The sequence below is a fragment of the Salmo salar genome, chromosome ssa11 (genome assembly GCF_905237065.1).
Source record: "Salmo salar chromosome ssa11, Ssal_v3.1, whole genome shotgun sequence".
NCBI classification, from domain to species: domain Eukaryota; kingdom Metazoa; phylum Chordata; class Actinopteri; order Salmoniformes; family Salmonidae; genus Salmo; species Salmo salar.
In genome coordinates this window covers 64427768-64452791 of record NC_059452.1, presented here as the reverse complement: position 1 = coordinate 64452791, position 25024 = coordinate 64427768, and the positions used below count along the sequence as shown (strand labels likewise).

The window sequence follows — 25024 nt, the reverse complement described above, 5'->3', positions numbered from 1 at the left end:
TTGCCACACACTCATCCCTTCCATATGTCCTCCGTCCCTCCCCCAGGGTTTCCCAGGGCAGCAGCAGTATGGTTCAGGGGGGATGTCTCCGTACCACGGTGGCCAGCCCCTCCAGTATCCCCCCCGGCCCCCAGCAGCACCAGCCCCAGTCCCCCTCCTACCACCCCAGCCAGCGTATGCCCCCAATGGGGCAGTACCAGCAAGGTCCACCCAATCCTGCACAGTACTACAAGGTAAACAGTGCAACCACACACACAAACACTAGTTAAAGGCGCAATCAGCAGTTGCTCCATAGCATTTAAAAATAAAAAGTATGTACCCATTTCATTCTTGAAGAACATGACTTCTAAATGCCCCACGGTCTTAGTTCAACTGTTGTACCCCATCAAAACTCAAAATATAAACTTGTTTTACTCCAATGTCTATAAACAAAGTAAATGTAAACAAATATAGCGTATAAACTTGGTTAAAACTATAATTTTGATGTCATGGATGGTCAGTCCTAGCATCTATAGTGCTGTCTGTGAATTTGAGTGGTCTGTGAATTTGAGTGGTTACATTTCTCCAGCCCTCAGCTTTTAACAAAACGGGCAGGGAAAATTGCTTCATTATTGTTTCTACTGCTGATTGCTGCGTTAAGCTATGAATGTGTATTTCAAAGGATTAGAGCCTTTTAACACACTGCCAGTATGAACCCGGCTCCAAAAAGACTTCTCCATGACATGTTTATAGTGTAGAGACAGGATCTAGCATCAAATCTGACCAGGGCCTGTATTCACAAAGCGTCTAAGAATAGGAGTGCTGATCTAGGATCAGTTTTGCCTGTTAATGTTTGTGTGTGTGTGTTCAGCAGGAGCAGCAGTATAACGGGCAGCAGGGTAACATGTTAATGTTTGTGTGTGTGTGTGTGTTCAGCAGGAGCAGCAGTATAACGGGCAGCAGGGTAACATGTTAATGTTTGTGTGTGTGTGTTCAGCAGGAGCAGCAGTATAACGGGCAGCAGGGTAACATGTTAATGTTTGTGTGTGTGTTTTCAGCAGGAGCAGCAGTATAACGGGCAGCAGGGTAACATGTTAATGTTTGTTTGTGTGTTTTCAGCAGGAGCAGCAGTATAACGGGCAGCAGGGTAACATGTTAATGTTTGTGTGTGTGTGTTCAGCAGGAGCAGCAGTATAACGGGCAGCAGGGTAACATGTTAATGTTTGTGTGTGTGTGTGTTTTCAGCAGGAGCAGCAGTATAACGGGCAGCAGGGTAACATGTTAATGTTTGTGTGTGTTTTCAGCAGGAGCAGCAGTATAACGGGCAGCAGGGTAACATGTTAATGTTTGTGTGTGTTTTCAGCAGGAGCAGCAGTATAACGGGCAGCAGGGTAACATGTTAATGTTTGTGTGTGTGTTTTCAGCAGGAGCAGCAGTATAACGGGCAGCAGGGTAACATGTTAATGTTTGTGTGTGTGTTTTCAGCAGGAGCAGCAGTATAACGGGCAGCAGGGTAACATGCCACCAGGCGCATCAGGAGGCTACAATGCCTTCACACAGGCTGCTGTCAATGCGGTAAGCCAACCTGGTGTGTGTGTGTGTGTCTGTGTGTGCGCGCGCCTTGGCAGTGTGGAGGAGATGGTGCTTTTTGTTTCCATGACATTGTCCAGGCTTCCGTGTGACCTTTGTAATTTTTGGGTCCTTTGCAAATGTAATGTAATTTGTGGTTTTTGTGTCCGCAAATTACAGATTGATATAAATGTTTTTCAATGCGAGTCATCCGTTGACCTATAATGGACGGAGATGATTGTCCGTCAAACAAACAATATGTCTGCCCTCATGCCGTATGTAACGCGTCCGAAAATGGTTAATTGGAGTTTTAACTTTTGATTGGACAAAAACCGACAATTGATTAATTAATGTACAATTTCATGTGTCCGTACGTCTTTGTGGCCCTAGCCTTATATAGGATGATGTTTTTCTATGTTTCAAATTCTCTCTCCCTCCCTCTTTCAGCAGGGTAGCCGGGTGATGCCGGGGTACCCCAGTTCTCCTCTGGGTGGTAACCCCACCCCTCCCATGACTCCGGGCAGCATGCCCCCCTACCTCTCCCCCGGTGGGCCAGGACCAGACACCAAGCCCCCCTACCTCCCCCAAGGCCCTGACGTCAAGCCCAACATCAACTCCCTTCAGCCCCCCACTGGTGAGACCCACTTACTTCAGCACTCCTTTATTCAGGGCTCTATTCAATATGTATCGCTGAAGCGTTACAGGTTGCACTGGAGAAATGTAAAGGTCATTTTTTTTCCCCCGCTTGAGATGACATATGCAGCATTTAGCGTGAATGCAGTATTCACTAACGCGGGAACATTGCATTTAAATTTCAATGACGCTGTAACGCTGAACTTCCGCGATACGGATTAAATAGAGCCCTAACTCATTGGATTGTTGGAAATGTATACAGAGATCAGACCTGATTCGTGCTCATTAGACAGCAAATGGAAGAAAAAAGGACTGAAACGGGAAGGGACTTGTCCAATAAGAAATACATTTTTTTGTTGCATTCCCTAATGTAGAGGACCCTGGGCCGAATGAGTACTTGAAATACTCTCATCTCCCCTCACCCTCCAGGTAACCCTAGCGACGACCTGCGGCTGACCTTCCCGGTGCGTGACGGCGTGGTGCTTGAGCCGTTCCGATTGGAGCACAACCTGGCGGTCAGCAACCATGCCTTCCAGCTGCGAGACTCCGTCTACAAGACCCTCATGATGAGGTCCGAGCCCACCGCCTCTCAGCCAATCAAAGCAGCAGTTACTGTGACGTGATCTAGTGTTTTAATACCATAGTTTTGATTTTTTCCCACATTTTATTAATTGACGATTCTGGTGTGTGTGTCTGTGTGTTCGTGTGTGTGTTCATGTGTCTGCCTGTGTGGATCTGTTGACTGCATGTGTGTCCTCTAGGCCTGACCTGGAGCTGCAGTTTAAGTGTTATCACCATGAGGACAGACAGATGAACACTAACTGGCCCGCCTCCGTACAGGTACAATCACACTTACAGGTACAATCACACACACACAGATGTAAATGCCACATCAAACAAAACACAATATTACAGACCTTTCCCAAGATAAGTGTTTTGTATGTTAAGATATATATATTTTTTTACATACAACCTGATCTTTGTGCATTTACACACATCCCTATCACAATGGGTTAGGCTGGGTTTATACTCCCCCAAGTGCTCTCACTGCTCTCTTGCGTAAAGTCACAAATTCTACCATGCACTGACATCTCTGTGTGGAGCCCTCCATACAGGTGGTGAAGTCATGAAGCCTTTATGGAAAACTAGTGGAGTGGAGATCCAGCCTTATATCTGGGTTAGCAAGGTGATGACAATGAACTTGATTGGCTTCCCAGTTGAGTACTTCATTGGCTAGACAGGGTTGCGTTCAGGAGGGTGCAACATACTGAACGTTTTAGGTAGAAATTAAATGTATTTATATAGCCCTTCTTACATCAGCTGATATATCAAAGTGCTGTACAGAGGATCAATACCATCAATAGAACTGATGATTCCTTACTCTACATCTCTATTCTGCATGTCTTTTCTACACAACGTATTTCTACACAACGTATTTCTATCTAAACATTCCACAATATTGCACCCTATACTAAAGGTGGCCCAGGGCCTGTATTCATAAAGCGTCTCGAGTAGAAGTGCTGATCTATGATTAATTGTGCCTTTTGAATCATAACAAATAAGATTATATGGATGGGGGGGCTGATCCTAGGTCAGAACTCCTACTCTGAGCCCAGTGTGACGACTGTGACTAGCGTGTTAGCCGATCCTCCATTCACCTGTCTGTCATGTAGGTGTCTGGTCCTTGCTTACAGGTGAGTGTGAATGCCACACCGCTCACCATCGAGAGGGGCGACAACAAGACGTCCCACAAGCCCCTCTACCTCAAGCAGGTGTGTCAGCCGGGACGCAACACCATCCAAATCACTGTCACCGCCTGCTGCTGCGTAAGTAGTACCATACAGGCAAAAATGCCTTATGAAGTCCTAGTCCGGTTGTGTGCTGGTTGTATAAGGATGTTTTGTTAAGTCTTCATCTGGTTCTGATCTTTGATAGCAACCAAAATATGACCTCTTTCCCATATCTTTATCTTGTCACGAAAGGACATATTTACTTGTTTGTAATCCAATTTCTCTCTCTCTCTCTCTCTCTCTCTCACCCTCTCTCTCTAGTCCCACCTGTTTGTGTTGCAGCTGGTCCACAGGCCGTCAGTACGCTCAGTTCTTCAGGGATTAATGAAGAAGAGACTACTGCCTGCAGAGCACTGTGTCACTAAGAGTGAGTGGAACACACACACATACGCCTGACTGGCTGGTTGGTTCTCAGAAAAACATAGACTTCTTCTCACTGCAATTCTCACCTGTTCTCTTCCCTGCTCTCTTGTCTCTTCCTCTCCCTCTCTCTTTCTCTCCCTCTCCTCAGTTAAGAGGAACTTCAGTAGTGGGACCATCCCCGGGACCCCAGGGCTGAACGGAGAGGACGGTGTGGAACAGACGGCAATCAAAGTCTCCCTGAAATGTCCTATCACCTTCAGGCGCATCCAGCTGCCTGCACGAGGACACGACTGTAGACACATACAGGTGAGAGACTAGGCACATACAGGTGAGAGACTAGGCACATACAGGTGAGAGACTAGGCACACGCACAAATACAGGTGAAAACACGTGCTCGCATACACACGCGCATATCATCACTCTTAACATATTGTGAGAGACAAACATCCGCACACACACACCCTAAACCTCTTTCTGTCTCTCTCTCTCTCTCTCGCTCTCGGCAGTGCTTTGACCTGGAGTCGTACCTGCAGTTGAACTGTGAGAGAGGGACCTGGAGATGCCCTGTGTGCAAGTATGTTAACGCAACAATTTACATATCTTTTAGCATGCCTTATCTTTCCCATAGACAAAGACCTGCTGTTTTTTTTGTCATCTGGACCATGTGTATCTCTCCACCACAGTAAGACGGCGCTACTGGAGGGCCTAGAAGTGGACCAGTACATGCTGGGCATTCTAATATACATACAGAAGTAAGTGTCTGTCTGCAAATCCCCTACTACATGGGTATTTAAATCTGAGCCTGGAGGTCCGGAGTACTGCTCGCTGGTTTTCTGTTCTACCTGATAATTAATTGAACCCACCTGGTGTCCATTTAGAGGGGAAGAAAGAAAATCAACAGAATTTTCCTGCCCTACTATGTTCATATTTCGTTTTTCTTTAGCTTAACCATAATTAGGTCTACAGTTTGCCATATCTTGCTCTTCCTTGTCTAACCTCTTCCCTCAGTTCGGACTATGAGGAGATCACCATTGACCCAGTGTGTGGCTGGAGGCCGGTGCCCGTCAAACCAGATATCCACATAAAGGAGGAAGCAGACGGGCCGGTGTTAAAACGCTGCCGGACGGTCAGCCCCAGTCACATGATGATGCCCAGCGTCATGGAGATGATCGCTGCCCTGGGACCAGCCTCACCCTACCAGGGTCAACCACCAGGGGGCAGGAACACACCTGACTACAACAGCCAAGGTAGGGAGGAGACAGACAGATGCGAGCGCACACACACACGCACACAAAAGTGTCCTTATATTTGTGGTTTTCATCCAGCAGGCACAGGATACTCCAGCCAGTCAGGTTTCTCTGACTTCCCCAACACCCCTGGAACTCCCACCCTGAGAGACTTCACCTCCCCCGGACCCCCTAACATCTACCAACAGGACCAGGTAACACACCCACAGATAGGCACACACTAATGCACAGACACACAGGAAAACACTCACAGCGATAAACAGGCAGTAGTGCTGAGCGATTAGTGCCTTTTGAGGTCGGTTCGATTATTTATAAAAATGAGCACTTTAAAAAAAAAAATGTGGATTGAATGCTGTAACAACACAGAATAAAACAATTAATACAAGTTCTATGATGGTAGTGACTGCCCATTACTGCTTATTAACCATAATTTATTAACATTACTTTAATAAAATATTTTAGTTACATTTGAGCTGATGCCTGACAATCACTTCAATGTAAGGCCTATGTTTATGACTGCTGAATACCAACTATCAATCACTTAGATCGTGCATTTTCAGGTAAAGATGCCTCCCAAATCAACTGAGCTCTATCTGCTGTATATCCAGCAATCTTCTTTCTTTTACGTAGCAGGCGTAAAAGAAACACAGACGGGACAAGTAGGCGAGCAATGGATTATGGTCATTATGCACTGAACAAAAATATAAACGCAACATGCAACAATTTCAAAGATTTTACTGTAAATAAGAATTTGTTCTTAGCTGACTTGCCTAGTTAAATAAAATAACATTAATTACACAGGTGCACCTTGTGCTGGGGACAATAAATCAGTCACTTTAAATGAATTCATTAGGCCCTAATTGACTTCTTTTTTTTTTTGTAATCTTTTTTTTTGTAGGGGCGTGGATCAGAAAACCAGTCAGTATCTGGTGTGACCACCATTTGCCTCATGCAGCATGACATCTCCTTCGCACAGAAATGATCAGGCTTTTGATTGTTGCCTGTGGAATGTTGTCCCACTCTTTAATGGCTGTGCGAAGTTGCTGGATATTGGCGAGAACTGGAACATGCTGTCGTACACATTGATCCAGAGCGTACCAAACATGCTTAATGGGTGACTTTGCAGGCCATGGAAGAACTGGGACATTTTCAGCTTCAGGAACTGTGTACAGATCCTTGCAACATGGGCCTATGCATTATCATGCTGAAACATGAGGTGATGGCGGTGGATGAATGGCACGACAATGGTCCTCCAGGATCTCGTCACGGTATCTCTCTGCATTCAAATTGCCATCGATAAAATGCAATTGTGTTCGTTGTCCGTAGCTTATGCCTGCCCATACCATAACCCCACCGCCACAATGGGGCACTCTGTTCACAACGTTGAAAGCAGGATTTATCCATGAGCACACTTCTCTAGCGTGCCAGTGGCCATCAATGGTGAGCATTTTCCCACTGAAGTCAGTTATGACGCTGAACTGCCGGTCAAGACCCTGGTGAGGACTACGAGCATGCAGATGAGCTTCCTTGAGATGGTTTCTGACAGATGGTGCAGAGATTCTTTGTTTGTGCCAACCCACAGTTTCATCAGCTGTCCTGGTGGCTGGTCTCAGACGATCCCGCAGGTGAAGAAGCTGGATATGGAGGTCCTGGCCTGGCATGGTTACACGTGGTCTGAGGTTGTGAGACCGGTTGGACGTACTGTCAAATTCTCTAAAATGATGTTGCTTATGGTAGAGAACTGAACATTCAATTCTCTGGCAACAACTCTGGTGGACCATCCTGCAGTCGACCTTGCCAATTTGAGCACTCCCTTAACTTGAGACATCTGTGGCATTGTGTTGTGACAAAACATAATATTTTAGTGGCATTTTACTGTCCCCAGCTCAAGGTGCACCTGTGTAATTTATTTTATTTAACTTTTTATTTAACTAGGCTAGTCAGTTAAGAACAAATTCTTATTTATAATGACGGCCTACCAAAAGGCCTCCTGCGGGGACGGCGGCTGGGATTAAAAATGTATTAAATAAAAATATATGACAAAACACACATCACAACAAGAGGGAACACTACATAAAGAGAGACCTAAGACAACAGCATGGCAGAAAACATGACAACACAGCATGGTAGCAACAACATGGTAGCAGCACAAAACAGGGTACACACATTATTGGGCACAGACATCAGCACAAAGGGCAAGAAGGTAGAGACAACAATAAGTCATGCAAAGCAGCCACAACTGTCAGGAAGAGTCTTCATGATTGAGTCTTTGAATGATCATGCTGTTTAACCTCTTGCATCTAGACGTTCCGCTAGCGGAACCCCGTTCCGCCAGCGGAACCCCTAGCCAACAGCCAATGGCGTTAACCTCTATGGGCTAGGTGGGACGCTTGCTCACCAGCCAGTGTAATCCCGTGGCGCGTTATTCAAATTCCTCAAAAATGCAAAAACTTCAATTTTTCAAACATATGACTATTTTACACCATTTTAACGACAAGACTCTCGTTAATCTAACCACACTGTCCGATTTCAAAAAGGCTTTACAACGAAAGCAAAACATTAGATTATGTCAGCAGAGTACCCAGCCAGAAATAATCAGACACCCATTTTTCAAGCTAGCATATAATGTCACATAAACCCAAACCACAGCTAAATGTAGCACTAACCTTTGATGATCTTCATCAGATGACAACCCTAGGACATTATGTTATACAATACATGCATGTTTTGTTCAATCAAGTTCATATTTATATCAAAAACCAGCTTTTTACATTAGCATGTGACTAGCATTCCCACCGAACACTGCCGGTGAATTTACTAAATTACTCACGATAAACGTTCACAAAAAGCACAACAATTATTTTAAGAATTATAGATACAGAACTCCTCTATGCACTCGATATGTCCGATTTTAAAATAGCTTTTCGGTGAAAGCACATTTTGCAATATTCTCAGTAGATAGCCCGGCATCACAGGGCTAGCAATTTAGACACCCAGCAAGTTTAGCACTCACCAAAGTCAGATTTACTATAAGAAAAATGTTATTACCTTTGCTGTCTTCGTCAGAATGCACTCCCAGGACTTCTACTTCAATAACAAATGTTGGTTTGGTTCAAAATAATCCATTGTTATATCCAAATAGCGGCGTTTTGTTCGTGCGTTCAAGACACTATCCGAAAGGGTAAATAAGGGTGACGAGCATGGCGCAATTCGTGACAAAAAAATTCAAAATATTCCATTACCGTACTTCAAAGCATGTCAACCGCTGTTTAAAATCAATTTTTATGCCATTTTTCTCATAAAAAAGCGATAATATTCCGACCGGGAATCTGCGTTTAGGTAAATAGACGAAAGAAAATAAAGCATGGGGTGGACTCGGGCACGCGCCTAAGCCCATAGTACTCTGATCGGCCACTTGCCAAAAGCGATAATGTGTTTCAGCCAGAGGCTGCCTCGATATCGTTCAGCTTTTTCCCGGGCTCTGAGAGCCTATGGGAGCCGTAGGAAGTGTCACGTTATAGCAAAGATCCTCAGTCTTCAATAAAAAGAGCCAAGATGAAACACAACTTGTCAGACAGGCCACTTCCTGCATGGAATCTTCTCAGGTTTTGGCCTGCCATATGAGTTCTGTTATACTCACAGACACCATTCAAACAGTTTTCGAAACTTTAGGGTGTTTTCTATCCAAAGCCAATAATTATATGCATATTCTAGTTACTGGGCAGGAGTAGTAACCAGATTAAATCGGGTACGTTTTTTTATCCGGCCGTGTCAATACTGCCCCCTAGCCCTAACAGGTTAAATACAAATACCTCAAACTCTATAATTTCAATTTCTCAAACATATGACTATTTTACACCATTTGAAAGACAAGACTCTCATTAATCTAACCACATTGTCCGATTTCAAAAAGGCTTAACAGCGAAAGCAAAACATTAGATTATGTCAGGAGAGTACCCAGCCAGAAATAATCAGAGCCATTTTCAAAGCAAGCATATATGTCACAAAAAAACAAAAACACAGCTAAATGCAGCACTAACCTTTGATGTTCATCAGATGACACTCCTAGGACATTGTTAGACAATACATGCATGTTTTGTTCAATCAAGTTCATATTTATATCAAAAACCAGCTTTTTACATTAGCATGTGATGTTCAGAACTAGCATACACACCGAAAACTTCCGGTGAATTTACTAAATTACTCAGCATTAACGTTTACAAAATACATAATTATTTTAAGAATTATAGATACAGAACTCCTTTATGCAATCGCGGTGTCAGATTTTAAAATAGCTTTTCGGCAAAAGCACATTTTGCAATATTCTGAGTACATAGCTCGGCCATCAAGGCTAGCTATTCAGACACTTGCCAACGTCGAGGCTCAGTAAACTCAGAATTACTATTACAAAAATTTGATTACCTTTGCTGTTCTTCGTCAGAATGCACTGCCAGGACTTCTACTTCAACAACAAATGTTGTTTTGGTTCCAAATAATCCATAGTTATATTCAAATAGCTCCGTTTTGTTCGTGCGTTCAGGTAACTATCCGAAGGGTGACGCGTTTCGTGACAAAAAAATTCAAAATATTCCATTACCGTACTTAGAAGCATGTCAAACGCTGTTTAAAATCAATTTTTATGCTATTTTTCTCGTAAAATAGCGATAATATTCCAACCGGGCAACGTTGTATTCATTCAAAGGCTGAAAGAAAAAAATGGCCACTTCTCATGAACGCGCATCTCCTGCCTCTGAGCCACTAGGCTGACCACTCACAAACAGAGCTCCTGTACTTAGCCCAGAGACAGCAGACACCCCATTCCACTTTCTGGTGGCTTCAGAGAGCCAATGGAAGCCTTAGAAAATGTCACGTTACAGCAGATATGCTGTATTTTCGATAGAGATGCAACAGAAGGCCAACAAATTGTCAGACAGGGCACTTCCTGTAAGGAATCATCTCAGGTTTTGGCCTGCCATACGAGTTCTGTTATACTCACAGACACCATTCAAACAGTTTTAGAAACTTTAGGGTGTTTTCTATCCAAAGCCAATAATTATATGCATATTCTAGTTACTGGGCAGGAGTAGTAACCAGATTAAATCGGGTACGTTTTTTTATCCGGCCGTGAAAATACTGCCCCCTATCCCAAAGAAGTTAATCAGCTTCTTGATATGCCACACCTGTCAGGTGGATGGATTATTTTGGCAATGTAGAAATGCTCACTAACAAGGGTGTGCACAAAATTTGAGAAATTCGCTTTCTGGTGTCTTTTTTATTTCAGCTCATGAAACATGGAACCAAGACTTTACATGTTGCATTAATTGTTTTGTTCAGTGTAGTTAATTACCACCCTTTCTGTGCTAAGCTATGTAGAATACAACTCCCTGTTACATTGCAAAGTTGGGGCTTGATCTGATTTATCACTAGAGAAACTGCAGTTTTAGCTCACATAAAAAAATCTAGATGGAATTCAAATAATTGAACAGACATTGGTCAATTAGTTGTTCAAAAAACAAGAAATAACTGAAATGTGGTTAATCAGCTCACCACAAACACATACAGGGACACAGTGACTAGGTTCGGGGGTCAATTCCATTTCTAGTCAGTCAGGGTCAGAGAAAGGGAGGGAATGAGCACACATACAAGGCCAAAGTATACACCTGATGTTCTTACATCAGGCTTCTCTCATCTCTATAAAGAGACCTATCACATGCTCCAAGTAGGTCACTTAATGGTGAACATGCATTTGCAAATGGACTCTGGAGTAATCGGAAAGCATTGGCTACATTTTCATCCTCGAACAAGCACTTGAAATCTTATTTATTTTCCTTTGTGATCTGCTCAGTTTATGGAATTAGTTAACTTTATTTGCATTTGAAATGTATCAAATAAAATTATTTCAGTACAGATAAGTAAAACATACACATTTGTTCCTGTGTTGGGACTGTGAACCACACAATATTTTGGGTACCTCAGCTTCATTTTACGGTACTATTTTGATTCTTTACCTGGTGTTTTAAATCATGTGCATAATAAACCCTAGTGATACATTCACTTAACCGAAGCATATAGATATACAGACGCATGAAAGAATATATTTGCATGGATACTGGCACACTACTGAAAACTTCATTGGAATGTTCCCTTATCAGATGCACACTTGTTATGGCTTAGGCATCCTCTATACTTTATATTTGCATAGTACACTTTTTGTTTTAAATATGAACATATTGGGCATCTTGAAGTGCCTAACAGTCAATGAGTAAAAGTGGCACTTCACATAGGGCAGACACACGCTAGTATAGTAATGGAGTTACTCCTAGGAATGTGTCCCATATCAGATTACCGTCTCGTGCTTCTAATTACGCACATTGTTTATGTCCCAAATGGCACCCTATTCTCTATAGTACACTACTTTTGACCAGAGGTCTATGGCCCTGGTCAAAAGAGGTGCACTATATAGGGAATAGGGTGCCATTTGTGATCCAGCCAGTGACTGTCCTTGACACAGTAGAGTAGTCAGACATTTTGTCTTACTTTGGTTCCAGTGGCACAGTTGGTTAGAGCAACACCAGTTGGGTGGATTTCTGAGTAGGGCGAAGATTGTGTGTCTGTGTTCACCATAAGTGACTTTGGATAAAAGCATCAGCTGATTGACCATGTTATTACATTCGTTTTTCCTGAAGCCACTTACTGTGGTGTTTTTTATATAAGTGATGTAAGAGTGACTGTCATGCCCTTGCTCGTATGTACAGTAAAGAGCCTTTTGACTGGGCCTGGAGGAGACAGCGTTTACTCTCATACCCACACACTCTTACACACAGGCGCTCAGTTGTCCAAGAAAGCTTTTTAGAGGAACGCAAAATGTCGACCATTCTCTCTCTTCACTTCTCTTTCTCTCACTCACTCACACACACACACTGTGGAGTCGAACAGGATTGCACCATTTTGAACGCGTTCACAACTGTTCAGCGATCGTGAACTTAACCTCCATGTAACGTCATACAATGTGAAACTCGATATCCTCTCTCTTTTTCTTCCTTTTATTTTTCCCCCTTCCTATCACTCTCTCGGTTGCTCTCCCTCTTTCTCTCACCATCAGATGTCCCATTCTGGCCGTATGGACCCTTCCCATAATGCCCTGCAGCAACAACAGCAGCACCAGCAGGGTCTCCATGGTAACCAGAGTCTCGGAAGCAGCATTGGTGGACAGATGCAGCAGCGGAACTCCAATACCCAGAATGCCCGGCTACAGGCGGAGGGCTCGTTCGGCCAGGGGGGTCCAGGAGGAACGGGGGTAGCGGGAGGAGGAGAGGGAGCGGATCATGCCTTGGATGTAAGTCACCACCTCAGCCCTGTCTAGACACACCCATATGGAAATGCGGTCCGATACTGATATGTTCTTGACCATGGTAGCTAATACAGATATGGCAAAACCACATTTTTTTCCTTGTGATATTCGGGCAACAGCTGCGATAGCAAACAGTCACTTTTGCAAATTTACACAAACAGTTTGAAGATTCATCACCAATGACGAAGTGGTGATAATTCATGCAGGTGTGAGCTAAGAGTGTACATATGATGCATGCCATTATGATTTTTAGCCGTGGGCCCTGTTCCAATATCCACTCTAGCAATATCACTTAGACTGAAATCCTATATTGGGCATGCTGCGCATGCGTCCTAAGTGATATTGCTAGTGTGGATATTGGACCGTGGCCCTGTGCCCATGTGGGTGGTCTTATACTAACCCCCACCCTCCCTCTTTTACTGGGGACGGGGCGAACCGGGTGCAGGGGAGGAACTTCCACAGATCAATCTACTACGACAACCGTAAGACAACCATAAGACAACCGTTAGACAACTGTAAGGCAACCACACAGAGCCAGCTAGCTGCTCGTTCAGCGATAATGTGGATTGAGTGATATTGGGCATGTGGAACTGAAGCTATCTGAAGCTACCTTCACTCTTGGAAAGAGCTTGTTTTTTGCCACATCCATGTGCCACAAACAAACCTTCCTCTCTCTTGTTCTCCCTCTCTACCCCTTTCTCTCTGCTTTTCTAAAATTCATTCATTTCAATTCTAGAGGCTTTATTGGCATGAAAAGCGAAGGAACATGTCAAAGCAAACAATGACAACAATAACACTTTCTTCCCCTCTTCTCTTTCCCATTTCCAGCTTCTCCCTGAGCTGACCAATCCAGATGAGCTGTTGTCCTACCTAGGTCCTCCAGATCTACCTAGCAACAACAACGATGACCTGCTCTCACTGTTCGAGAACAACTGAAGACTCCCTTCTCATTAAGGGAAAGCTTCATCCTAGAGGGGGAAGAGCAGAGGAGAGGGGGGCAAAAAAAAGAGAGCGGGTACAGACCGAGGGATCCATGTTTGTATACTCTCTGTGGACCAGACCAACAGGCTTTCCAAGGGAAGGTGCAGAGGGTAGTGAGAGACATGACTGTTTCTGTCTGGGAACTCTGTCAAGACTATAGTGTTTTTAGACTTAATGTAAAGCGTCCCATTGCACTCTGGATCCATCAAGTACGTTTTAAAAAATTCAGAGAAAGAGAATGACTGTCTGTCCAAGACTGAGTGACTGACACATGGGACTGCCTGCACAGGCCAGCCGCTATAATTGTAATTCAATGTTCTCAAAAAATCACAAGCCGAAGGATTTAAGTTTTTAAAGGATATTTTTAGAAACAAGAAAAAGAAAGTGTTATGTTGACTTTCCATTGTGTATTTATGATTGTGGATCTTGTCAATACACGTGGAATAGGCATAGTGGATCTCTGTTGACATGACTTAGTTTCATAAAGAAAGTAAGAGGTGGTGTTCATCCTAAAGGGGAGTTATGAATGCTGAAATCAGGATATGCAGCCTCACACCTGGGCAATACATACAGTACTCAGCTTACTGTATCTACACTTAGATCATACAAAGCCAGCACACAAAAGGAGATGGGAGGGAATTTTTTCACTTACACTGATCTAGACTTGTAGAGCAAGAGGGATACAGAGAGAGAGGTGTTATTTTTGTACTGGGTTGGGCACAAAGAGGGTAAAGGGGGGGTGGGATGGGAGGAGAGGGTTAGTCGGATGAGTGCGAAGCCAGATGGGACTCTCACCTCCATTCACACCCTGTCTCTGGTAATCCTCCCTTCTCTCTTGCTCTCCCTCCTTCAAGATAACAACTATACTGCTGAGACATTTAAACATGCACAATTGTACACACATACACTTTCAAGAAGGGATCCCCAGTAAAGTCCTGTGCATTGATGGAGGGGGAGAAGTTGTTTCCCTTATGTCAGGAAGTGAATGTGTATTATCTCTCTCTTCCTCCTCTCCAGCCCATCTCTTTCCAGCCCCGTAACACACATTTAAAACAATAACAAGGTTTAAACAGCCTTTCTGCTTCCTCTCTCTGGGTCTTTAGCCTGAAGGGACTATCTACCTGTCCCCACTCCTTTCTGAGGTTCATTGGTTTGTATGATAGGCCTTACTGTTCATGGCACCAGAAGTTGGATGTGCAATGTTTTTTTAAATCTGTATGATATAAATTGTTTTATAATCATGACCATATTGTTATTAGAGTAATTCCAGAGTTGGTGAAGCTGTGCACATCTGTCCTATATGTGTTTAAACTAGCAGAGGTCATGAGTTCAGAAATGTCAAATTCATGTCAGTAGACTTACAGGGGCCTGCATTCACAAAATGTCTCAAGGTCCTGATCTAGGATCAGTTTTCCTTTTCAGATCATAATTAATACAATTATATGGGGGAGGGGGGGGGGGGGGTCTAGGTCCTAGATCAGCACTCCTATTCTGAGCTGCTTTGTGAATAAGGGCCCTGGTTACTATATGAGACTGTACAAGGGATTTCAGAGACAACACCAGCATCTGCTAGGTAACAATTGTTCATGTTTTATTGTCTAGATGATTATGCTTAAGAGGCCCATGTCAGTGAATACAATTAATACACTGTTAAATTGTCCTATTAACTGCACACCAGTTTTTCTAAAAATGTGAAATATTTCCATTATGTTTTATAAGTAAAAAATGTCACTTCTGATTATGTTTCCCTAGTTCTTTAATGTATTTTGTCCCCCTAGCTAGCAGGTGTAGGCTACAGGAAAGAACACGCCGACTTATCCCATGTGCAGCAAAACCAGAGAGCAGAAACCAGGCTTTGTCTAGATAGGATGTAGCAGGTTATGAGAATTTGTTGCAGGTTGGTTGAATTAGGTTAGGAAAAGGTTTAGGGTTTGCTAAAACGCAAAAATTGACTCCGACGCGACTCGAACCTGTTACTTTGACATTAGCAGCATCCCTTGTTTTTATATTACAATACAAAAACAGGACATCGCTACAAATACATTTTCTTATGAAGCATAAAATAAATTAAGCAATAAAATAAAAAAAAATACAAATGACTACACATGAATTGCCAGTGACATTCGTTTCACAAAAGTAAAAAAAAAAAAAACCTTCTAGCCAATATGACGGTCATGGCTTGAAAGGATCATGCTTTTGTCATAATTTAATTTCCACTGCAGGTTTAGAATTTACGCGGCAGGTTAAGGTTAGCTAAAATGCACAACAACAACAAAAACCTTGGACGTAAATTTGATAAACTGCATCCCATCTAGATATTACCAACCGTGACCCAGGCTCGAGTTAGCAACACGCTACAACCGCAACATTTTAGGCGTGGCCCCCGCACGGTAGTTTACCCTGGCACACATACAACACTTGCTAATCCGGCATACATACAAGATAGCGGTGTATTTTATTAGGCCTACAATAATTCGTGATCATGCCGCATACATTCCACGAGCGCTTTGTCCAGTGGTGAAAGACAAACACTTGCCAGTTCGTATCCGTTGCGCCATACAATGCCATTGGTAACTCAGTTTTATATTTGAGCCATAATGGCGATTTTATTCGGCGGGAGACGCCCTGTACAATCCAGCCAGCGACAGTACACGCCTAGACTTTCCCTGGCAGAGCATTGGGCAGTATGTGTTATTGTAATTTGTGTGCATCATAATGAGCCAATCACGAGTACGTCCCCCAAACCTCGCTGATCAAACCGGCGTGCAAGGGAAGGGACCATTGTTGTAATTTATTCCCCCCGAGACATCTAATTGGTTTAAACTCATGCCACTCAGTGGTCCCAGTCTTCTAATTGGTTTGCATTGGCTCCAGAGGCTTCCCTGGGGTACGCATATATATTTTGTGTACACAGCAGTGTTTCTGTTCCGAGTCAGCTGCGGCACGGTCCAGTAAACTTGTCCTGTACTCGTGTATTTTCACGAAATTAAAAACCTTTAATCCCAATCATGCCTAACCCCAGAGTTTTCTTCGACATCACTATCGGCGATTCCCCCGCCGGCAGGATTGAAATTGAGGTAAGGAGCAGAGCAAATCTTCTTGTTTGGGAATAAATGTGATTTTTAACTTCAAAAGGATTGCTTAAGTCTCATTAGGGTCTGCTTTAACTAGCTGCCCGGCAGTTGCATGCACCCGGGATGCTGTCAGACTCGACCCACGTGCTTTCATCTTTGACATGTTGATTAACTAGCTAACGTTAGCTAGCTATTGTGTTTCATTGAAAACTCCCCAATTTTGCTCCAACCTCAGTTGATCTGCATAATTTTCCCACAATGATTGAGATTTGGTTTGTTTTTGCTGTTCTTGCGTTTACTTTGGCATTGTTTTCTTGTCGGTATCTAAATCGTGATGTAAAATAACGGTCTTGTCCATAGTTTTTGCAATAGCATTGATAATTACTACGATCTTGGAATTCCAAAATGAGCGCGTAAATGGTCAATTGCGTTGTTTAGATTAACACCGCTAGATAACGTTAGTTTCAGTTTCACTAGAGTTTCCGGACATGCAATTTTTAACCAGTCGCCATTTTCAACGTATTTTTTTTTTCATAGCGCCAGATGCCATTTTGAGAAAGGAGGGATGTAGGGTTGGAAGGCCGGGAACACAATGTACCTAAAAGCACATTGCACCAAATCAAAGTATTGGCTGCGATCAATGAGTTGATTAATCTGGTAATTTACCCATCCCCATTAGCATTCTAAGGCACCAATGAGAATGTGGACCATGGTCCCACTGCAATCCAATGTACTGCGGTGTAACGTTATGCTAACTGTTAATTGTTATGAAATATGCTGTAAAGGTCATACATTTTCAACTGCCTGGCCTTTCTCTCTATAAACTTCTAAAACCTTGCTTTTAGCTGCTGCAATCATGTTTTCCATTCAAACAGCACGTGGCACTAGAGAGCCTGCATGCCCATTCCCTCCTAAGTAATCAGGATATTGTGAATGGTATTAAATCTCAAGATTTTGTTGACTAGGTGCAGTGGCGCACACGAAAAGGATTTAAGGCCAGATATCACCGTGAAATCCAGGAGGATAAAAACGCTAATCCGCCTTTCCCTTTTTAAGATGAAACATTACACAGTAGCTTCCAAATGGCAAAATGGACTGTGGTACTTGGTGACTATTGTAGCTTTTGCTTCGTTTTGGACAATTTGATCTCCAAACCTTTTGTCATCACGTGGGAGGGAGCACGTGGGCGTGCAGTTGATCCCATTGTTTATGACCTATAGGCCATGATCCCAGTAGCTCTGGTGCTGCTTGCTAAGCTAAACATTGTAGCCTATCCAGCCTAGTGTAGTACAGAGGTTGGTCAAAATCACAGATCCAGGAGAAGTCTATGCTCCCTAAATCTTTACCTTCCACATTAGGGTGCGGGAGACTCAAAACTGACCTCAGACCAGCCTCTACAGCATTGGCCCAATGACAGCAGTGGTGACTTCCTTTTTCCTTAAATTGTTCCTCATCTAAGGAGTGGAAAAGTACTGGGGTGTGTCTGGGGCTGGAGGAGGGAGGGAAGTGAGAAGAGTGGCTGTGTCAGCTGGAACCTGGTGGAGGGAAAGGCATGTTGTAAACCGCCTATATGTCAACATTCACGTTTCACAGGTGGTTGACACTTGGCAGGAATAGAATATAGCCTAATTGGCTCTAGACATTGATCTAACCTAATCCCATCCCTCTTAATGCATTTGAAAGGATTTTGTGAATTGATCCTTGATCAGTTCCTTAAGGGAAGAGTAATTTCATGGTGACGTGAGATAGTACACACTACACTTGACATGTGTCATGCTGTGGAATTCAGTGAAGTCATTACCTGTCGCTAGTGTTCTAGGTGGCCAGTTGTTGCCCCTGACTGTCAAGTGATGGGTTGGAAATGACGTCTGTAGAGATTCACCTGTCTCACAGTCAGTAGCTGTTTCCATTAACTTGTCCAGTGAACTTTTTGTTTAATTTTGCTCTTTTTTTGGGGGGGGGGTTGACATGAATTTCTGTAGATGCAACAATTGCCTGCTAGGGTATGTTTCCATTTAACTGTCTTGTGTTGATTTTAAAAACATCTAAGTAATGACATCACACTAACAAAACGTCCGCTAAAATTTTGTGGTTGAAGTGTTTCCTTTACCCATTTAGGCAAATTGTGCCATAATAAATTGGTGGTAGCCTGTATTCCCTGCCACCTATGTTTCATACCTCTGGTAGCCTGAGAAAGCCAGCATAGAATGCAATAATATACTAATATTTGTGGCAACGCATCAAGGCCTGTGCTATGGTGAAACATGCACACCTGTAGATCTGAAATAATTGGTTTAAACTTGCCAGCTTACCAGAAAAGTAAGGAAGCAGCAATCCAGTCATTCTTGAAAGTCCGGACAATCCTCGTCCTGCAAATAACAATTATTTTTAGAGTTGGATTTGGAAAATTTTGAAGCAGTAGGCATTCAGAATTAAATGTGGAGTAGAGCTTATAGTTAGTTACATGATGGCAATCATCACTTATTGGAAGAACACTTTCATTTCAGAATTATGTTGGCCAAAAGATCCATCCCTGTTGAACAGAGAAATTGTCGCTCTTTAGAATTTCTATCTGCTGTTTCCATTACACACGTCATAATTTGATGTTGCGTTTGTCTAATAAACCTTAGTCAATGGAAACCTGCCTACGGTCTCATGGTCCTCACATGGGAGTTGTTCTAGATTGGAACAGAACGAGTCTAGAAGCAACACCTAGAACCAACGAGGTTTAGACGCCGTCTGCTTTGGGTCCTGTGGTCAATGCTTTAGCGGTAGTCTTTTATTACCCTGGTTTATAATTATCACGTTATTCATTAGTGACAACTTGAGCTCTACCTCCATTGAGCTGCATGCTGTTTCCCCTTCATTGATTGTGTATACTAATGAAAAGCCCTCTCTCCTCGTCTTTCAGCTTTTTGCTGATGTGGTCCCCAAGACTGCAGGTAAGATGGCTTCAATGATGTACAATTCCTGAATAATTAACAAACACACACTCTGCAAGTGATTATCTCACGATAGTCTTCCAAGCCTTGTGGTTGGAATGACACCTAATGGCAACAACGGATGCTGTCCAACCTTCCCCACATTCCTCACCCCCTTCAATGGCACCTTTTCTGTCATCAGTGAGCCCTGGTCCCCAAAGGCCAGCAGCATGCATTTAGATCCATCTACACGACATGACAAACATGTGTCGCTGCATGATCAGATATCATATACAATGCAACAGCTGATGCAAGGCTGTTTGTAATTAAGTAGCATTGAGTGGCCCTGGCCTACCATGTCAGTCTTGATAGATTTCAGTGATCAGGAGCAGAACTACTATTTTGACTTCATGCAGCCTTTAAAGGGATACTTTGCCAAAATCCCAATGAGGCCCTTAAACTACTTCCCCAGAGTTGGCTGAACTTGTGGATACCAGTTTTGTCTCTGTCCAGTATGAAGGAAGTTGGTGGTATCGGCATGCTAGCATATACCTATAGACTTCCAGTCATTGCGCTAATGCTAGTCATAGTGGACACTGAGATATACATTTTTCTTTTTATCCATCTGACTCTGGGGAAGTTGCTAAAGGGCCTCAATGGCAATATTTAGAAATATCCCTTTAAGCAGCTATGCACACATTGCTGATAATAACAGGGTGCCTGTCGTCCCCCCCCTCCCCCCCAGAGAACTTCCGTGTCCTGTGCACCGGGGACAAGGGGTTCGGCTACAAGGGCTCCAGCTTCCATCGTATCATCCCCGGTTTCATGTGCCAGGTGAGTGGGGGGGTTGGGTGGTTGGCAGCAGAATCTGGGTTGCTGTTTCCAGACTAAACTCAACAGTCCCGAAGGCTGCTTCTGCTCCTCAATCTGCACTGATATTTGTAGTGTCTCAGAGAAGGAGTGCTGATCTAGGATCAGTTGTTGCCTTTTAGATCATAATTAATTATATTGGGGGGGGACTGAACCTAGATTGGTACTTATCCTCTGAGACTTTCTGAATATGGGCCCTGATCTGACTGGTGCAACCAGGCCCAATGCTGGGCCCCTACCATCCATATTATTCATTGAGTGAATAATTTACACGCATTCCCTGCAAGTGACGTTTTTCTCACAATGGTCTTCTGAGCCTTGTGGTTGTGATGACGCTGCCTAATGGCAACATTGTAGAATACAGGAGCCTTGTTAGAGAAAGGGGAAAGCTATACAAAATAAATGATGTCCCTTATGCTTTGCCTTCCCCTAGGGTGGTGACTTCACCAACCACAATGGAACTGGGGGCAAGTCCATCTACGGCAACAAGTTTCCCGACGAGAACTTTACCCTGAAGCACACAGGCATGGGCTGTCTGTCCATGGCCAACGCTGGCCCCAACACCAATGGATCCCAGTTCTTCATCTGCACTGCTAACACCGACTGGTGAGGGGCGAACACACACACACAAAGTTTACACTAATTGGTGAGACTGGTTCATTTCAAATTTTGTGAATAATTTACATGCGTACTCTGCAAGTGACTATCTCACGATGGTCTTCCTAACCTTGTGGTTGTGACGACACTGCTTAATGGTAACAAAACTGACGCAGTCCACCTTTCCCAACACGCCTCATACCCTTCAATGGTTCCTCTCTGATACATGCGCACACAAACTGCGGAAACTAAGACACATCCTCACTAGTGATGTGGCCAACAACTGTAAAGTAGTGTCCTTCAGGGCAGTTCACCACTGGTCTGTGAATATGTTCTTACCAACAGTGGGGCTGGTACACTAATTGTGTAGCAGATCATGGATGAAGACCATTAAGAAAATAACTATCATATCTACTTTAAGTAGATATACGCGGAACAAAGATATAAACGCTACATGTTGGTTTCATGAGCTGAAATAAAATATCCCAGAAATTCTATATGCACAAAAAGCTTCTCTCCAATTTTATCGAAATTACATCCCTTGTTAGTGAGCATTTCTCCTTTGCAGGATAATCCATCCACCTGAAGGGTGTGGCATATCAAGAAGCAGATTTAAACAGTATGATCATTACACAGGTGCACCTTGTGCTGGGGACAAAAGGCCACTATAAAATGTGACGTTTTGTCAACACAATGCCACAGGAGTCTCAAGTTGAGGGAGCATGTAATTGGCATGCTGACTGCAGGAATGTCCTCCAGAGCTGTTTCCAGATAATTGAATGTTAATTTATATACTATAAGCTGCCTCAGTGTAGTTTTTAGGCCTCACAACCGCAGACCACGTGTATGGCGTTGTGGGCTAGCAGTTTGTTAACGTAGTGCCCCATAGTGGCGGTGGGCTTATGTTATGGGCAGGCATAAGCTATGGACAATGAGCACAATTGCCATCGATAAAGATGCAGAGATGGTGACGAGACTCATTGTTGTGGCATTCATCCACCGCCGTCACCTCCGTGTTTCAGCATGGTAATGCATAGGCCCATGTTGCAAGGATCTGTACACAATCCCTGGAAGCTGAAAATATCCCTATACATGTTTAGGTGACCTGCATCTATTGGACGGCCACAGCAATTAAAATCACTGCAATGCTTAACAAGTAGCTGCAGTCAGTTTTAGAATGGGTGGCAGGTAAGAAGCCTTTTCTAAATATTTCTCGACGCGAAGGAGCTGTGTCACAGGAGCTGTGTTGTGCAACTCGACGCGAAGGAGCTGTGCCGTATGAGGCAAATGGTCACACCATATACTGACTGCTTTTCTGATGTTTTTTTTTTAAGCCATCTGTCCGATAGATGCGTATCTGTATTCCCAGTCATGTGAAATAGATTCATTTAGGCCCTAATCTATAGAGCTCAATTGAATGATTTCCTTATGAACTGTAACTCAGTAATCTTTGAAATTGTTGCATGCTGCTGCTTAAAATATTTTTGTTCAGTATACTTTACCTAATGGCACTGCTGCAGTGCCTACTGCTGCAGTGCCTACTGCTGCAGTGCCTACTGCTAGTGCCAGGCAGAAGGACAGGAGAAAGTGTATTTTGAACGGTTATAGTGATGCCCGTCATTTGACTAACAAATAATCCTTACCCATAGTCCATGATTCACAGCCTGTGACTAAAAACATATTTTTGTGTTCCTGGTTGCCCTAAGTCTCAGGATTACTTCTGTCTGTTTGTCCAGTTAGGAACTATTCCTTAGATGCGCTTATCTTGCTCTCTCCTTCTGTAGGCTGAACGGCAAGCACGTTGTGTTCGGCAAGGTCGTGGAGGGGCTCAGCATTGTCTCTAACATGGAGAAGAAGGGTTCCAGCAGTGGCAAATGCTCCGCCAAGGTCGTCATCGCTGACTGTGGAGAGCTCTGAGCACCCTGTCCCTCCCTCTCGCTCTTTCCGCTTTCATCCCTCCTTCCCACCCTGCCTCCTTTCACCCAGCTTTGAGCTTTTCATCCCTTGGTCCCTCCCTCCACACAGCTCTAAGCATCAACCTATCCTTCCTTCTATCCCTCCCTTAAGCTATCCCTCCCCCATAATCGAAAACATTCCCTTTAAGTGAGATTTTTTTTTTTTTTAACCATTCCTCTCCCTTACTGAACGGTTTGTCCTGTCTGAACTAGTTTCATTTGGCTTGCTTTTTTATTTATTTTTTGGATTGTTCCATCAGGACCACATTTGTTTAGCAAATTCTGAATAAAGTGGCAAAAGATTCCATAGCTGTGTGTCATTGAGTAAGAGTGGATCAAATGTGTATGGTTTCAAGTGTTTAATTTTTTTGTTCTTTTTCTCCAGCATAGACTAGTGAGCTGAGGTTACATGATGCGCACACTTCAATGGGGCAGAAGGCTGTGTGTTGTGACTCTGGATGGCTAGCAACAATGAAGGGGCCATGTGGGGAATTTCAGGTGGCTAGTTTTATTTTCTTGATACCAGGTTTTGGTTGGGGTACATCCACGTTGACAGGGTAGCAGTGGAGTGAGTCGAGAGCGTTAGGTTCCTGTGTCCAAATCATTAAGGACTCAATGTTCCACATGCAAACAGTTGTGAAGGTGCAACAGCGCCTCTTCCCTCTCAGAATGTTAAAGATTTGGCATGGGCCCTCAAATCCACAGTTCTACAGCTGCACCATTGAGCGCTTCTTGACTGGCTGCCGCACTGCTTGGCATGTCAACTGCACCACCCTCAATCGCTTGGCGCTAGAGGGTGGTGCGGACAGCCTAGTACATCACTTGGGCTGGGCTCCCTGCCATCCAGGACCTCTTATCAGGTGGTGTGAATGGGTGGCTGGAGACCAACAAGTCCAGGTCTTCCAAGCCATACTGTTTTTCGCATGGCAAATGCTACCGGAGCATGTCTGACACCACCAGGCCTCTGAACAGCTGCTATCCCTAACCCATAAGACTGCTAAATGGCTAACAAAATGGCTTCAGGCTATATTCCTTGTCTTTTTGCACTGACAATGCACACTAGACACACTTAATTTGTGCATTCATGCTGACTACACACATTCAGAATCATATATGCTGTTGCTATACTTTATCATATACCCCAATGCCTAGTCACCATACCCCTATACATGTTTAGGTGACCTGCATCTATTGGACTGGGCCACAGCAATTAAAATCACTGCAATGCTTAACAAGTAGCTGCAGTCAGTTTTAGAATGGGAGGCAAGTAAGAAGCCTTTTCTAAATATTTCAAGAGCGAAACGCATTTGTATTGGGGACAAACCCATTACTAATCTAAGTCTTATAATGAGTAATGTGAAACTTGAGCAAGTTGAGGTGACTAAACTGCTTGGTATAACCCTGGATTGTAAACTGCCATGGTCAACATATTGCTGCAATGGTAGCTATGATGGGGAGAGATTTGTCTATGCCACAGCTGTCAACCAATCAGCATTCAGGGCTCGAACCACCCAGTTTATAATACATTTAGTTGTTAATGTTATATGATGTACAATTTATTTACAAAAAAAGTGTGCCTTAATGTGTTTGGACCCAAGGAAGAGTAGCTAATGGGGATCCTTAATAAATACAGTACAAATGTCACAACTCATTTCAATGCACTGCTATCAAGGCAGGCAAATCAAATTGTGTAG

The 25024-nt window shown here is 43.5% G+C and overlaps 2 protein-coding genes across 2 annotated transcripts in view; both read left to right on the top strand.

Moving 5' to 3' along the window:
• Nucleotides 1-15651, top strand: part of LOC106562906 (zinc finger MIZ domain-containing protein 2) — a 52825-nt gene extending 37174 nt beyond the window's left edge. The window contains 15 exon segments of the mRNA XM_045689832.1: nucleotides 47-118; nucleotides 120-233; nucleotides 1468-1554; nucleotides 1996-2182; nucleotides 2611-2752; nucleotides 2943-3021; nucleotides 3855-4007; nucleotides 4233-4338; nucleotides 4483-4640; nucleotides 4841-4908; nucleotides 5018-5086; nucleotides 5343-5581; nucleotides 5660-5775; nucleotides 12684-12917; nucleotides 13761-15651. Of these exon segments, the coding sequence (XP_045545788.1) occupies nucleotides 47-118; nucleotides 120-233; nucleotides 1468-1554; nucleotides 1996-2182; nucleotides 2611-2752; nucleotides 2943-3021; nucleotides 3855-4007; nucleotides 4233-4338; nucleotides 4483-4640; nucleotides 4841-4908; nucleotides 5018-5086; nucleotides 5343-5581; nucleotides 5660-5775; nucleotides 12684-12917; nucleotides 13761-13868 (1932 nt within the window). The 3' untranslated portion in view covers nucleotides 13869-15651.
• Nucleotides 15652-16850: 1199 nt separating this feature from the next.
• ppia (peptidylprolyl isomerase A (cyclophilin A)) lies at nucleotides 16851-23635 on the top strand. The gene is given in 5 exon segments (NM_001146606.1): nucleotides 16851-16990; nucleotides 19899-19929; nucleotides 20654-20742; nucleotides 21212-21384; nucleotides 23160-23635. Coding segments are annotated over 5 exon segments (495 nt in total). The 5' UTR covers nucleotides 16851-16921; the 3' UTR covers nucleotides 23293-23635.
• The last annotated feature ends 1389 nt before the right edge of the window (nucleotides 23636-25024 follow it).